The sequence below is a fragment of the Hemiscyllium ocellatum genome, chromosome 27, assembly GCF_020745735.1.
Source record: "Hemiscyllium ocellatum isolate sHemOce1 chromosome 27, sHemOce1.pat.X.cur, whole genome shotgun sequence".
Lineage (NCBI taxonomy): Eukaryota > Metazoa > Chordata > Chondrichthyes > Orectolobiformes > Hemiscylliidae > Hemiscyllium > Hemiscyllium ocellatum.
The window spans coordinates 2,847,003-2,862,540 of record NC_083427.1 but is presented as its reverse complement, the minus strand read 5'-3'; the positions used below and the strand labels follow the sequence as shown (position 1 = coordinate 2,862,540).

General features: G+C 48.2%; 1 protein-coding gene across 1 annotated transcript in view; it reads right to left on the bottom strand.

Moving 5' to 3' along the window:
- Window positions 1-15,090, bottom strand: part of LOC132828684 (gastrula zinc finger protein XlCGF26.1-like) — a 28,371-nt gene extending 13,281 nt beyond the window's left edge. The window contains exon 1 of the mRNA XM_060845753.1: window positions 13,162-15,090. Within this exon, the coding sequence (XP_060701736.1) occupies window positions 13,174-14,475 (1,302 nt within the window). The 5' untranslated portion in view covers window positions 14,476-15,090 and the 3' untranslated portion in view covers window positions 13,162-13,173. The remainder of the gene's footprint in view (window positions 1-13,161) is intronic.
- Between the last annotated feature and the right edge of the window lie 448 nt (window positions 15,091-15,538).

The following is a 15,538-nucleotide window of genomic DNA, read 5'->3' as shown; positions in this document are numbered from 1 at the left end:
ACGGTGGCACAGTGGTTAGCACTGTTGCCTCACAGCGGCTGAGACCCGGGTTCAATTCCCAACTCAGGCGACTGACTGTGTGGAGTTTGCACGTTCTCCCCGTGTCTGCGTGGGTTTCCTCCGGGTGCTCCGGTTTCCTCCCACAGTCCAAAGATTTGTGGGTCAGGTGAATTGGCCATGCTAAATTGCCCACTATGTTAGGTAAGGGGTAAATGTAGGGGTATGAGTGGGTTGCGGGTCGGTGTGGACTTGTTGGGCCGAAGGGCCTGTTTCCACACTGTAAGTAATCTAATCTAATCTAATCCGGCAGTTATCAAGATGTTCAGCTCATGCTGAGGCAACTGATACAGTTTCCACAGTAACGGGCAGGTGGATGCAGCCTTACACCCCAAACGTCTGGTCCCATTGGGCCCCCAGCAAAACCCGGACAGAGACAATACGGGGTCAGGGTGAATTGGCCCAGTTAAAACTGCCCATAGCGTTAGGTGCATTAGTCAGGGGGAAATGGGACTGGGTGGGTGACACTTCGGAGGGTCGTGGTGGACTTGTTGGGCCGAAGGGCCTGTTTCCACACTCTAGGGAATCTAATCTAATGGACGGGTATACCAGACCTGGGGAAGGTACAGAAATCACAAGGGTAGCCCCCTGCTGAAGAGCACAAACTGTGGCCTCAAATGGGGTACTCCCTCGATACTTAAATCAAAACGTGGCTGACGCCTGCTTGTGTTCCTTCTTTGCTGCTGCCTATTTTAGTTAATGATGTGTATTCTGTACACACTTGGGTAAGGAGGGAATGGTTTATACTCTATTATAATGGACATGCCATGGCCTCCAACCTCAATGGGAGGGGCCCTTTCCAGGTCCTCCTCACCACCCCCTTAGTGCTGATAAGGTCACTGGGCACCTCTATCATTGCAAGGCCATAGGACGAGCCCCTTGCAAGTGGGGAGATGAAGAAGATTGAACTTGGCCTGCTTATATGGACTCCTCATCGCTGGCATTAATGCTCAAGAAGGGACTACTTACCAGAGTAATCCTGAGCAACCAGAGACTGTGTACCATTTATGCTGAAAAGATATCCTTATGCGCCAAGAGACTGATTCCTTTGATGCATGGAACGTTACCAAGAATGACTGCCACAACTGTCAACTGCATCAAGAAGGTTGGACAGTTGATTTACAGGGCAAGTCTCAGTGGTCTTTACCCGGTCAAGGTGTTGTGTGCCAGTCTGATTTCAGTTGTGCTATGGGCGGCCCTGGTAAGCCTTGCCTCTATTCAAAGAGGTCTAAATTGGCACGTCGCAAAAGGGAAAAGGAGGAAATGTTATCTTTCACTAACAATTTGTTTCTTCAAAGTCACAACAAAATATTCGGCCGGGATGAAGTGGTCTGTTACGCCCTCGCATCAGCAAAGGACACTTTGACCCCTTGCCCCCTCCCGAATCCCAATGATTGAGTATGGAATACTCCTCAGGTGTTTACCGGACATAACGTTTCTTTTGCTGAAAATGTGTTGCTGGAAAAGCGCAGCAGGTCAGGCAGCATCCAAGGAACAGGAAATTCGATGTTTCGGGCATAAGCCCCAAGGAACAGGAAATTCGACGTTTCAGGCATAAGCCCTTCATCCTGACAGACCAGCATCTGCAGACCTCACTTTCTCCTCCATCATGTTTCTTTTGACTGTTACTTACCCCCACCTGCTAGTTGCTTGTTTACTTCCTCTAACAGGTCCAGGGTAGCCGATCCCAATTGTTACGACGGTACAGGATGGGGGTGCGTTTCCGTGAATGTGACTAAGTCTATTCCGTGCGCCATGATCAAACGTACCAACCGCCACTGCAGCCCTGTGGGGCCTCGCATCTCATGTGTAGGCCGACGGGAGGAGTGTGTCCCTGTTATTACCAGTGTTCAGGCTCTTCGTGGTATGGATAATGGCACCCACCCATTATCTATGAGACCCCTAACAGCACCTCCAGCTTCCCAATTGTGGGATGGAAGGAACCATTCTGGGACAACAACCGCATCCCTTACCGAAAGACCCACCTCTTTTTAGTGAGCAGCTTTCACCCTAAGCACCCAGGGCGACCATACTTTGGAGCCATGGACAACTCGCACATTCGGGGAAGTCACAAACACAGGCTGGCTTCATATTGGGAAGCCCCCTCCATTATCTACACTAAACCCGGTTATTATTTTTTTCAGCCAAGGCAAAGCGAGGATTTCCTTGTTCTTGATGAAATGGGTACTCCCCGTGCTGTAGCTCTCGGGACACTCTTCCCGACTACTGTTCCCTGTCCATCTACTTGGGAATGGGGTTGGGATCTCCCTACCAAATTTCACCTGAATTCTGCGTGCACTGGAGGGGTGCTAAGGCATTGGGCAACCATAAAGCTCAGCCCGTGGGCCATGCATTTCGTAGTACCTTTTCCTTATTCTGCAGAAATTATTAGCCATCAAAACCCAAACTACCTTATCTGCGGTCTCACCCTCTTGGGCAACGAGACCGCCTCGGGCCCTGGCAGGAGTGAAGCACACACTCTCAGAATTACATCCATTTTCCCAGCAAAACCGGTGCCCCCTCGACTACCTACTCACCAAAGAGGGTGGGGTTTGTGCCATAGTAAAGGGCAAATGCATGATGGGGGTTACTGACCTCAGCGAGAACATTACCAAGCATGTGGGCGGCACGGTGGCTAGCACTGCTGCCTCACAGCACCGGAGACCCGGGTTCAATTCCAGCCTCAGGCAACTGACTGTGTGGAGTTTGCACGTTCTCCCCGTGTCTGCGTGGGTTTCCTCCGGGTGCTCCGGTTTCCTCCCACAGTCCAAACATGTGCGGGTCAGGTGAATTGGCCATGCTAAATTGCCCGTAGTGTTAAGTAAGGGGTAAATGTCGGGGTATGGGTGGGTTGCAGGTCGGTGTGGACTTGTTGGGCCGAAGGTCCTGTTTCCACACTGTAAGTAATCTAATCTAATCTAATCTAATCCGCGTCTTCATCGGTCAAATGACAAAAGGCACTGGACAGGGAGATTGGGCTTTTGGCTCATGCTACAACTGGCCATGTATGTTGGTATTATTTTAACTTTGCTGGCATTGCTACTGTTAAATGTATTATTGCCAAGCTAATAACTTCTGTTGACAACATTGGCTTCCCCCAGAAAATACTTATTTTCCCCCCAAATGAAGATGAGGAGGAGCAGTTGCCTACCCCAGCATCCTCGGAGCCTGGCTTCCAGGCTGCAAATTGACAATTCTGCTAAAAGATGCATAAAAATGGCTTCTAATTCTCCTATAGCTACACAATTAACTAACCATGTCTGCTTCGATAGAGATTAGCAGGCAATGCTCCCTTTACAGCGTAGAAGTAACTAGATGAGATCAGACACTACTGGGCAGCCTAACTGACCTTCAAATGCAGGTGCAGTGGCTCGGTTAGTGAGATAAGGGTGGCCTAACTGTTGGAAAACAAATTCTGCATTAATGGTGCTGGAAGAGCACAGCAGTTCAGGCAGCATCCAAGGAGCAGTAAAATCGACTTTGCTGCTCCTCGGATGCTGCCTGAACTGCTGTGCTCTTCCAGCACCACTGATCCAGAATCTGGCTTCCAGCATCTGCAGTCATTGTTTTTACCTGTTGGAAAACAAAGTTGGTTCCCAGGAAATATCACTGGACCAAGTAACGGTCAAATAAGGCGATATTGTAAATTGATTGGTAAATTGTCTGAACGTACTATACGATCATGGCCTGAACCTTACTTTTAAAAAAAGTATAAAAATGTCTATGTCTTAAGTCAAGCCTGCAGGTCCTCCGAGGAATAAGGAAGTACACAGCCACTGTGTTTCTGAACGATCTGTGCCCAGCCGTATGAAGAAATAGAAAGTGAAGTCTGAAAGAACCCGAATGACTGAGAGTGCTTATTGACTAATCACAGCGCAAAAAGACCCCCCTCCCCCCACACCGGGGGGTCCAGAACTTCAGAGGGAGATGGGACAAATGCTGGCAAATGAGACGTGGTCAGATCGGGATATCTGGTCAGTGCGAATGAGCTGGACCACAGGGTCTGTCTTCCGTGTTGAATGACTCTTATGATTCAATGACTCTAAATGGTGGGGGAACTGAAAACAGTGCTTTGCATCAGTTTTCACAGTGGAAGGCGCAAGTAGCATCCCAGAACTTCGACAGAATCAGGGGGCAAAGGTGAGCGTAGTGGGCATTAACATGGAGAAGGTGGAAGCTGAAAGGTCTGAAGTTGGATAAATCACCTGAACCCGGAGTTCTGACGGGAATAGCTGTGGAGGCATTGGTAGTGATCTTTCAGGAATCACTGGATTCAGGGAGGGTCCCAGAGGACTGGAAAATGGCCAATGCAACGCCCCTGGTTAAGAATGGAGAGAGGCAGAAGACAGGGACCTTGTAGAGCAGTTTGTTGTTGGTCAGATTTTCCAGTCCATGATTAAGGTTGAGACTGCAGAGTACTTAGAAGTGCATGGTAAAATAGGACCGAGTTAGCACAGATTCGTCATGGGGAAGGCATGGCTGACAAAGCGACGAGAATTCTTTGAGCAAGTTAGACAAGTCATTCCATGCTCCTCGTGGTTACGTAAACCTCGACAAGGGCACCCCTCAGCCCCTGACCGTCCAGGAAAAACAGCCCCAGCCTATTCAGCCTCTCCCTATAATTCAAGCTCTCCAGTCCCGACCACATTCTTTGTAAACCGTTCCTGCACCCTCTCATGTTTAGCAACACCTTTCTGATAGGAGGGCAACCAGAATTGTACACAGCATTCGAACAGCGGCCTCATCGATGTCTTGCACAGTTGCCACGTGACCCCCCCCCAACTCCTTTACTCAGTGTTCTGACCCATGACGGTAAGCGTGCCAAACGCTTTCTTCACCACCTGATCTATCCACTTTCAAGGAGCCATGCAGCTGCACCCCTGCGCCTGTTTTGCCAGTGACACCCCCCCACCAGGTCCCTACCATCAACTGGATAAGTCCTACCCTGGTCAGCCTTACCAAAATACACGTTCATCTAAATCTCTGTCTGTCACTCCTCAGCTCATTTGACTAAAGTCTTTGTCCCCAAAGCTATTTCACCAGCCTCACTGTCCACTCTTGCCCAAGAGGAGCCAGGAGGGGACATGAGAAGTTGTTAGTGGATCAGATCAAGGAAAAGCCTAAGGCCTTCTATAGATATACCAGGAATAAGAGAATGACTAAGAGAATGACTAGAATAGGATTAGGGCAAATCAAAGACAGGAGTGGGAAGCTGTGCGTGGAATCTGAGGACATAGAGGAAGCACTTAATGAATATTTTTCATCAGTATTCACATCGGAAAAGGGCAATGTTAGTGAAAATACAGAGATACAGGCTACTAGGTTAGATGGGATTGCAGTTGACAAAGAGGAGGTTTTAGCAATTTTGGAAGATCTGAAAATAGATAAGACCCCTGGGCTGGATGGGATTTATCCTCCGATTCTCTGGGAAGCCAAGGAGGAGATTGCAGAGCTTTTGGCTTTAATCTTTATGTCGTTATTGTCGACAGGAGTAGTGCCAGAAGACTGGAGGATAGCAAATGTTGTTCCCTTGCTTAAGGAGGGGAGTTGGGACAACCCTGGGAATTATAGGCCAGTGAGCCTTATTTCAGTGGTTGGAAAAGTTTAGAAGAGATAGGATTTATAATCGTCTGGAAAGGAATCATTTGATTAGGAATAGTGAAGATAGGTCGTGCCTAACTAACTTATTGAGTTCTTTGAGAAGGTGACAAAACAGGTGGATGAAGGTAAGGCGGTTGATGCGGTGTATATGGATTTGAGTGAGATGTTTGATAAGGTTCCACACGGTAGGCTATTGCACAAAATACAGAGTTTTGGGATTGAAGTTGATTTAGCAGTTTAGATCAGAAATTGGCTAGCTGAAAGAAGACAGAGGGTGGTGGTTGATGGGAAATGTTCATCCTGGAGCTCAGTTACCAGTGGGGTACCACAGGGATCTGTTTTGGGGCCACTGCTGTTTGTCATTTTTATAAATGACCTGGATGTTGGCGTAGAAGGATGGGTTGGTAAACCTGCAGATGACACTGAGGGTAGGCAGAGTTGTGGATAGTGCCGAAGGATGTTGTGGGTTACAGAGGGACATAGATAAGATGCAGAGCTGGGCTGAGAATTGGCAAATAGGGTTTAATGTGGAAAAATGTGAGATATTTCACTTTGGAAGAAGTAACAGGAATGCAGAATACTGGGCGAATGGTAAAATTCTTGGTAGTGTAGATGAACAGAGAGACCTTGGTGTACAGCTGCATAAATCCCTGAAAGTTGCCACCCAGGTTGATAGGGCTGTTAAGAAGCCGTTTATTGGTAGGGGGATTGAGTTTCAGAGCCACGAGGTTATGCTTCAACTGTATAAGACACTGGCAAGGCCGGACCTGGAGTATTCTATGCAGTTCTGGTCACTGTATTTAGAAAGAATGTGGAAGCTTTGGAAAGGGCTCAGAGGAGATTTACCAGGATGTTGCCTGGTACAGAAGGAAGGTCTTACAAGGAAAGGCTGAGGGAACCGAGGCTGTTTTTATTGGAGATAAGGAGGTTGAGAAGTGTCTTAATTGAGACATATAAGATAATCAGAGGGTTAGGCAGGGTGGACAGGGAGAGCCTTTTTCCTCAGATGGCGATGGCTAGCATGAGGGAACATAGCTTTAAATTGAGGGGTGATATAGGTGAGATATCAAAGGTAGTTTCTTTACTCAGAGTGTAGTAGGGGGTATGGAACTGCCAGTAGTAGACTCGCCAACATTAAGGGCATTTAAATGGGCATTGGGCATATATATGGATAATAACGGAACGACGTAGGTTAGATGGGCATCAGATTAATTACACAGGTCGGCGCAACATTCGAGGGCCGAAGGGCCTGTACTGCGCTGTAACATTCTATGTTATCTTTTACATTTCTAAACAAAAATCTCTTGCTAATCTTCTTTTCTATTTCTCCCTAGCTTCCCCTCATATTTCATCTTCTCCCCACTTCGTGCTTTTTGAGTTATCTGCTGGTTTTTAAATGCTTCCCAGTCCTCTAACTGTCACCACACTGTACTCGTGCTTTAATACTGTCCCTGACCTCTCTCGTGGGCAGTGCTTGCTTCATTTCCCCCCTCACCTTCATGTGCTTCTTCCTCCTTGTGTGATAACCCAATTTGTCCTTTCTAATTTCACCTTTGATAAGTCACTTCTATTAATATTTTCAAACCATTTATCCGAAAAGACTGGGATTCTGTATAATGTTCATGGGTCACTCAGCGAGTCTTCACACACACACACACACACATCTATGCACTGGGGAATCAACCTTGGAGAGAGCAGGAACCAGCACAGATCAGGATTGCCTGCTGATTGGTCACTCCCCTCGCTATTCTGCAGCAAGCCAGCCAAAGCTGAGAGGAAATTTAACCCTCACAATATATGCAAACAAAAGAAACACCGACTAGGAGAAAGCGTGGACCGCAGATGCTGGAGAGTTCAGAGGCGAAACGTACAGCGCTGGAAAAACACAGCCGGTCAGGCAGCATCCGAGGAGCAGGAGAGTCGACGTTTCAAGCATAAGCTCTTCATCAGGAATCTCGGTCGACTCTCCTGCTCCTCGGACGCTGCCTGACCTGCTGTGCTCTTCCAGCGCCACACTCTTCGGCAAAAAACAACAGACAATCAATCAGGAAAGTTATGACCTGGAGGGGAAACAAGGGCCCTGCAGCCCTGTCTGAGGGACTGATGGCTGGAGCTTGAGCAGCGAGGTCCGAGGAAGGATTGTGCTAGGAGAGGAGACCTACAGTCCCTCCAAAGATGTGCGGGTGAGGTGGATTGGTCACGCTAGATTGCCTACAGTTTCCAGAGACGTGTAGGCTAATGGTGGGAGGGGGGGAATCCGTGTGGGACGCTCTTCGCAGGGTCGGTGTGCACTCGATGGGCCGAATGGCCTGCTTCCACACTGTAGGGATTCTACTGTATCAGACCATGGGTGTCCAACTGGTAAGAAGAAGACTGCGTCAAGCAAAGAACAGATCACTGTGACTGAAGGGTCTGTTTCCATGCTGTACATCTCTCTGACTCTATGACATGCTGATGGGCAGAGCGGGTGAGGCCAGCCTTATTAATAAGGAATGAAATCGATAGGAAGGAGTGATATTGAGTGGTAAGGCAAGGAATCTGTGTGGGTAGGGTTGAGGATCCACAAGTATAAAAGGACCTTGATGAGAATTACGTGCAGGCATCCTAGCAGTCCTCAGGCAGAAAATAAATCCGAAAATGGCGTGTAAGAAAGGTACGGCAGGTCATTCCGCTATAACGTGTTCCGTTAACACAAGTTTGCTGTAACGTGACTGATGGATTGGAGACTTTTAAAACGTGTGTTGGCTGTAACACGATTACGTCGTTAACAGTTTAAGCGCTGTTTCGAAAGAGCGATTTTTCTATCATGCAGGGTTGCATAAGAAAGCAACCATCGCATCACAAGGATCTTACCCGTGTTACAATAATCACGGGGGACATACATACGCAGGGAGACTGGGACAATCAGGCTGGTCGTGGATCCCAAGAAAAGGAATTCATGGAACATGTGTGGGATGGTCCTTTGGGAGTAGCTAGTGGTAGAATCGAATAGAGAACAGGCAAAGCTGGATTTGGTGAGGCGTAATGAGGCAGCTTAGTGCAATGGAATCCCTTTGGCGTAGTAACCATAATCTGATTGAATTCACCCAGCAGTTTGACAGAGAGAAATTTGAATCAGATGTACCAGTATTACATTTGAGTAAAGGAATCTCCACGCTGTTGCCTCACAGCGCTAGGAACTCAGGTTCACTTCCAGCCTTGAGCGACTGTCTGTATGGAGTTTGCACATTCTCCCCCCCGTGTCTGCGTGGGTTTTTTCCAGGTGTTCCGGTTTCCTCCCACAATCCAAAGATGTACAGGTTAGGATGAATTGGCCATGCTAAATTGCTCATAGTGTTCAGGGATGTGCAGGTGAGGTGCATTAGTTGGGATAAAGGTAGATAAATAGGGTAGGGGAATGGGTATGGGTGGGTCACTCTTCGGAGGGTCGGTGTGGACTTGTTGGGCCGAATGGCCTGTTTCCACACAGTAGGGATTCTACGAATATGACTTGCTATGAACATGAGGGAGGAGCTGGCCAGAGCTGAATGGAACAAGAGTCTGCAGCTCCACCGTTTCCCTGCTACTGACAGGAGTTTCTGGGGTAATTCGGGACACATAGATCCGAAATTCATCCCAAGAGTCGAGGGCGCTGCATTAACCGCACAGATGGATGCAAAATGGAGAACTGCAGGTCCAATGTGATGAATGTTTTGTGAAGTGATTGCAATAACCCCTTCCAATTGACCTGTGCCTCAACATACTACCCCTGAGGTATAGCTATCGCGAAGACTTCTGACATGACTTGTTTTGCGTAAAATGGGAGTAACTGTTCATTACTGACACAAAGCACTTTCCAAAATGCCAGGAATTGCAAAGATTCAAATGCTTAACTCACAACCCGGATGGTAAGCCCAAAAACCCTCCGTTTTCCCCAAGCCGGCACGTAAAACCCGGCAGACAAGACAAAAGTTTGGTCATGGAGGTTAGATGTCAGGTGAAAGACAGACAGGTCATAGTCATAGAGACGTACAGCACGGAAACAGACCCTTCGGTCCAACCCGTCCATGCCGACCAGATATCCCAACCCAATCTAGTTCCACCTGCCAGCACCCGACCCATATCCCTCCAAACCCTTCCTATTCATATCTGCCTCTGAAATGTTGCAATTGTACCAGCCTCCACCACTTCCTCTAGCAGCTCACTCTACACCTGTACCACCCTCTGTGTGAAAAAGTTGCCCCTTAGGTCTCTTTTATATCTTTCCCCTCTCACCCTAAACCTATGCCCTCTAGTTCTGGACTCTCCCACCCCAGGGGAAACACGTTGCCTACTTATCCTATCCAAGCCTCTCAGGATTTTATAAATGTCCTTTCAATACACGTATCCTTAGAGATTTAGTTCCCAGCCCTGGTTCAGTCAGAGCCAAGTCCCTGTCAAACCCACAAAATTGTATCCACCATATTCAATCTGCGCTTTGAGCTTATGAATGTTGGCTCAGATGCTGTGTGTATTTAAGTACAACACCCTCAGTCCTGTGTTGATTGCACCACTTCTCACAGATACCCCCTTATTTGCTGAGTCTGCAGTTAGATTCCTGACCTTTTCTCTCTGTCCTAGTAGATGTTCTGGAAGATTTCACAACCTCTGCTTAGCCCTTGCGCCACCTTTAACTTTGCCCATAGTTTCCCATGCAATTAAACCCATGCCCCAGTATTCAGTTCAAGCCTCATCCATTGCCATGGTCATGTAATTTGCAAGGAGTCATAGAGATATACAGCACGGAAACAGACCCTTTGGTCCAACTCGTCCATGCCAACCAGATATCCCAATATAATCTAGTCCCACCTGTCAGCACCTGTTCCATATCCCTCTAAACTCTTCCTATTCATATACCCATCCAGATGCCTTTTAAATGTTGCAATTGTACCAGCCTCCACCACTTCCTCTGGCAGCTCATTCCATACACGTACCTCCCTCTGAGTGAAAAAGTTGCCCCTTAGGTCCCTATTACATCCTTCCCCTCTCACCCTAAACTTATGGCCTCTAGTTGTCTAGCTCCCAGGGAAAAAGACTTTGTCTGTTCATCCTATCCATGCCTCTCATGATTTTATAAACCCCTATAAGGTCACCCCTCAACCTCTGACGCTTCAGGGAAAACAGCCTTGGCCTATTCAGCCTCTCCCAGTAGCTGAAACTCTCCAACAATGGCAACATCCTTGCAAATCGTTTCTGAACCCTTTCAAGTTTCACAACATCCTTCCGATAGGAAGGAGACCAGAATTGCACACAATATTCCAAAAGTGGCCTAACCAATATCCTGTACAGCTGCAATATAACTTCCCAACTCCTGTACTCATTACTCTGACCAATAAATGAAAGCATACCAAACACCTTCTTCACTATCCTATCGACCTGCGACTCCACTTTCAAGGAGCTATGAACCTGCACTCCAAGGTCCCTCTGTTCATCGCGATTCACCAGAACAGTTCCCTCCTTTCAAGGTACTGGTGCCAATTTCCCATGAGTTTGAAACCGTTTCTCCCACATCGAGCTCTGAGCCACTTGGTGGCCTCTTTCACCTGTTGACCCGAAGCCAAATAGCTCATGGATCAGGCCATCATCCAGAGATTACCACCTTTGTGGTTCTGCTTTGTAATTTAGTCCCTGGCCGCTGACATTCCCTCAGCAGAACCTTCTTCCTGATCCCAGCTCCCCACACGGACCTCGACAAATGGATCTTACCTCTCCCATTCCAAGTTCCTCTGCAGCCCAGATGAGAATATCCTGAACCTGGACACCAGGCAGGAAACACAACCTTCAGGACGCTTGATCCTGTCCACACAGAACAGTGACTATTCCCCTGACTACACGATTCCCAATGACAACTACATTTCCCTTCCCCAGATTGAATAACTCCTTGCATCGTGGTGCCAGGGTCAATTGGCATGTCCTCCTCAGATATCTATTTCTTACCCACATAGGGAGCATGAATCTCAAACCTGTTCCAACAAACTCCAGGGCTGAGGCTCCTTCAGCACTATCTTATGGATCCCTATACCTGCCTCGCTCATGGTCAGACCCTCCCGTCTCGGATGGCTGACTGAATTCAAGGTTGTTAAGCTAAGAGGTGGGATAGCTCCTGAAGCCATCCAGGCAACTCTCTCTCTCTCTCTCTCCCCCGGATGCATCGTACTGTTCAGAGCTCAGACTCCAGCTCATCGCTCGCTCCAGATAGGGTCACCTTGAACCACAATAAAGACCCACCAGCTCCCATGTCAGACAGAAACAATACCTCACTTGGCTCTGAATCTCTATGCTATTTACTTAGTTCTTAATTTGATTTTTAAAATTTTCCTACTGATCTTTTACTTCGTAACCTGTAACCTATAAATATTTCCCCTACTTACCTTCAACCTGAAAGTAACCTTTGACCCACAATGAAAGTAGTTGCTGTAACCAACGGACAAAGTTATCATTTCTGTGTGATGTCAGTCTTTGCACTGTGCTTCCAGAATCCCTCCAGTGTGGAAATAGGCCCTTCGGCCCAACAAGTCCACACCGACCCCTCCGAAGAGTAGCCCACACAGACCATTCGCCTACCCTATATCTACCCCTGACTAAATCACTTAACCGACACATCCCTGAACACGATGGGCAATTTTGCATGGTCAATTCGCCCTGACCCGAACATCTTTGGACTGTGGGAGGAAACCGGAGAGTCGTCCCATTCCGGCCTCAGTCGAAGCAAAACACTCAGAGACAGTATAGTTTTACCTCCTTCGTCTTTATTCCAGGCCCTGGCAGGGGAGAGAACGATCGCCCATGTTCACAGAGACTTGAGTTCACGGTCTTCTCTGGAACAGCAGTTTCTCAATGAACGATATAGTCATTTTACAGGGAGGAGCATCCAGATAAGGCAATATGCATAGTGATTGGGTGGCCGTTACAATCAACGAGTGTTAATAGTAGAGATTAAGCCATCTGGTGTTATACAATAAATGCTCTTAACTTTAACTGGCTTCACATAATCAATGTGTTGCACCTTTTTAAACTGACTTTGCTTAACGAATGCTTCTTCATCTTGTTAAATGGCTTTAAATAAAGACAGCTTTTTCACCCTGTAAACCACTAATCCTTGCCTCCAGCACCTCATTGTTTACTGCAAGTTCTTATCTGATCCAAGTCATGCTAGCTGAGCCTTTAGTCACGCAAAACCTAACTCGTTCCCAACCTGCTCCTACCTTATACACTTTCTCAGGAGGGCCTGGAGGAAACCCACGCAGACATGGGGAGTACGTGCAAACTTCACACAAGACAGTTGCCCCAAGTTAGAATCGAACCTGGGTCCCTGGCACTGTGAGGCAGCAGCGTTAACCACTGAGCCACCGTGCTGGGGCCCCGAACCTGGGCTTCTTTTGATCATTTTAAAAAGACCTTACAAACAACGAACCGATAAAGCACCTCTTGCCCTCTACACGGGATTCCAACGCTGCCTACAAATCCCACGAACTAGGTACTCACTCGGACTGTCTCTCACTCCGGATGGGAGCTTGCCTGCCTGGTAGTGCGCGGCTGACAGTCAGTCCTCTGGTGTTGCTGTAAGTTGGATAACTGAGTGAAACTCTTCCCGCACTTGAGGCAAGTGAACGGTCTTTCTCCTGCGTGACTTTGCTGGTGTACATGTAAGGTGGATGACTGAACAAATCCCTGCCCACAGCCAGAGCAGATGAATGGTGTCTCCAGAGTGTGAATTCTCCAGTGTTCGCATAACTTGGACGACTGAGCAAACCCGTTCCCACACTCAGAGCAGGTGAAAGTTTTTTTCCCAGAGTGAGCTCCCTGGCGTGAATGTAAGTTGGATAACTGAGTGAATCCCTTCCCGCACTCAGGGCAGGTGAATGGCTTTTCTCCCTTGTGAGTTATCCGATGTTGATTTAAGTTGGATAACTGAGAGAATCTCTTCCCGCACTCATAGCACGTGAACGGTTTCTCACCAGTGTGAGTTCTCTGATGTCGATTGACGCTGGATAACTGAGAGAATCTCTTCCCGCACTCAGGGCAGGTGAACGGTTTCTCTCCAGTGTGGGTTCTCAGGTGCACCTGTAAAGTGGACAACTCAGTGAATCCCTTTCCACAGTCAGAGCAGGTGAATGGCTTCTCCTCTGCGTGAACTTTCTGGTGTACATGCAATCCAGATGATTTAGCGAACCCCTTACCACATGTGGTGCAGATGAATGATTTCTCCCCAGTGTGACTTCTCTGGTGTGCCTGTAAGCTGGATAAATGAGCAAATCTTTGCTCACAGTTGGTGCAGGTGAACATTTTTTCTTCAGAGTGTATTCCCTGGTGCATCTGCAAGGTGGATAGCCGAGTGAATCCCTTCCCACAGTCAGAGCAGATGAATGGTTTCTCCCCTGTGTGAGTTCTCTGGTGTCGATATAACTTTGATGACTGAGTAAAGCCCTTCCCACACTCAGAGCAGGTGAATGGTTTCTCCCCAGTGTGAATTCTCTGGTGAACGTGTAAAGTTGATGAATGAGCAAACTCCTTACCACACTTGGTACAGATGAACGGTTTCTCCCCAGTGTGAGTTCTCTGGTGTACATGTAAACTGGATAAATGAGCGAACCCCTTACCACACTTGGTGCAAGTGAACAATTTCTCGCCAGTGTGAGTTCTCTGGTGTATCTGTAAGCTGCATAAACGTGCAAATCCCTTCTCACACTTGGTGCAGGTAAATGGCTTCTCCCCAGTGTGTTTGCGCCAATGAACGTCCAGCCGGGATGGGAATCTGAATCCTTTCCCGCACTCCACACATTTACATGGTTTCTCCATGGTGCCAGGGTCTTTTGTGCTCCGTCCACACTGAAGGATCAGTTAAATCCTGAGCCAGGCCCAAAACACATGTGCGCCTTCGCCCCACTTTAAACGGTGCAATTTATTTTTGCAGTCATGCGAAAAAAAGGAAAGCTCCTTCCACAGTCGGTTCGCTGGAACGCTCTCGGTCAGGTGTGTCTGCGTCTCGGTGCCCTTCCAGTCACACTGATGTTTGGAACCTTTCCCCTCAGACAAACATTTCTCCTTCCACAGTCAGGGGGCAGTGATTTTCAGCTCCTGAGTGTCACTGCCCAGACCTTGACCTGGTGCTTTGTTTTGGGTTTCCTTGGTGTGAGCCCTCCTCTTCCAGTCCCTGTGACAGGAGATAACCAAACAGTTCACTGTCAGTGAGGCAGAGAATTCATTAAACAGACAATTCCAGTTTCTGTGGTGTATTTTCCTCTCTTGTTCCCTCCAAGTTATAAATCCCCGTCCCCCACACTCTCTCTTCCTCTCTCCCACCCTCATTCCTGGGTGAAATCCCAATAAAACATTGGATAGTTATCTCCAGCCCATTCTGACTGATGCTCACAGCTGGAGACAAGACCCTGAGCCCACTTGGAAGAGAGCTGCTAAAATGGCCGCCGCGCATGCGCACAGCCGTTCGGGGAGCGAAGCCGCGCTGCGAACGTCAGCCCGAGCGCGGCTTGATTGACGGAGGAGCTCGGCCAATAGGAAAGGAGGGGCGGGCCTGGAGGACCGTGCGGCCGAGCCGGTCCTCCAACCAATCGGAGTCAATGAAGGGGCGGGAGCGGACTCCAGAGCGAAGCACGCGCATCGCTGGAGCTGGAGCTGGAGCTGGAAGGACCGAGGGTGGGCTTTAAAGGGACACAGGGCAAGACCTTGAGACAGGAACATGCTGCCCACCCCCCAAGACTGTGCAAACTGCAGCAACTTCCATCCAAGGAAACCTTTTTTTTTACAATTGACTGCCAGTGAGGGAGTCTGGAAATTCCTGTGAATGGAGTTTGGAATAATTGTAAGAAATAGGTGCCAAAGGTTAGGCAAGGAACACAGTGAA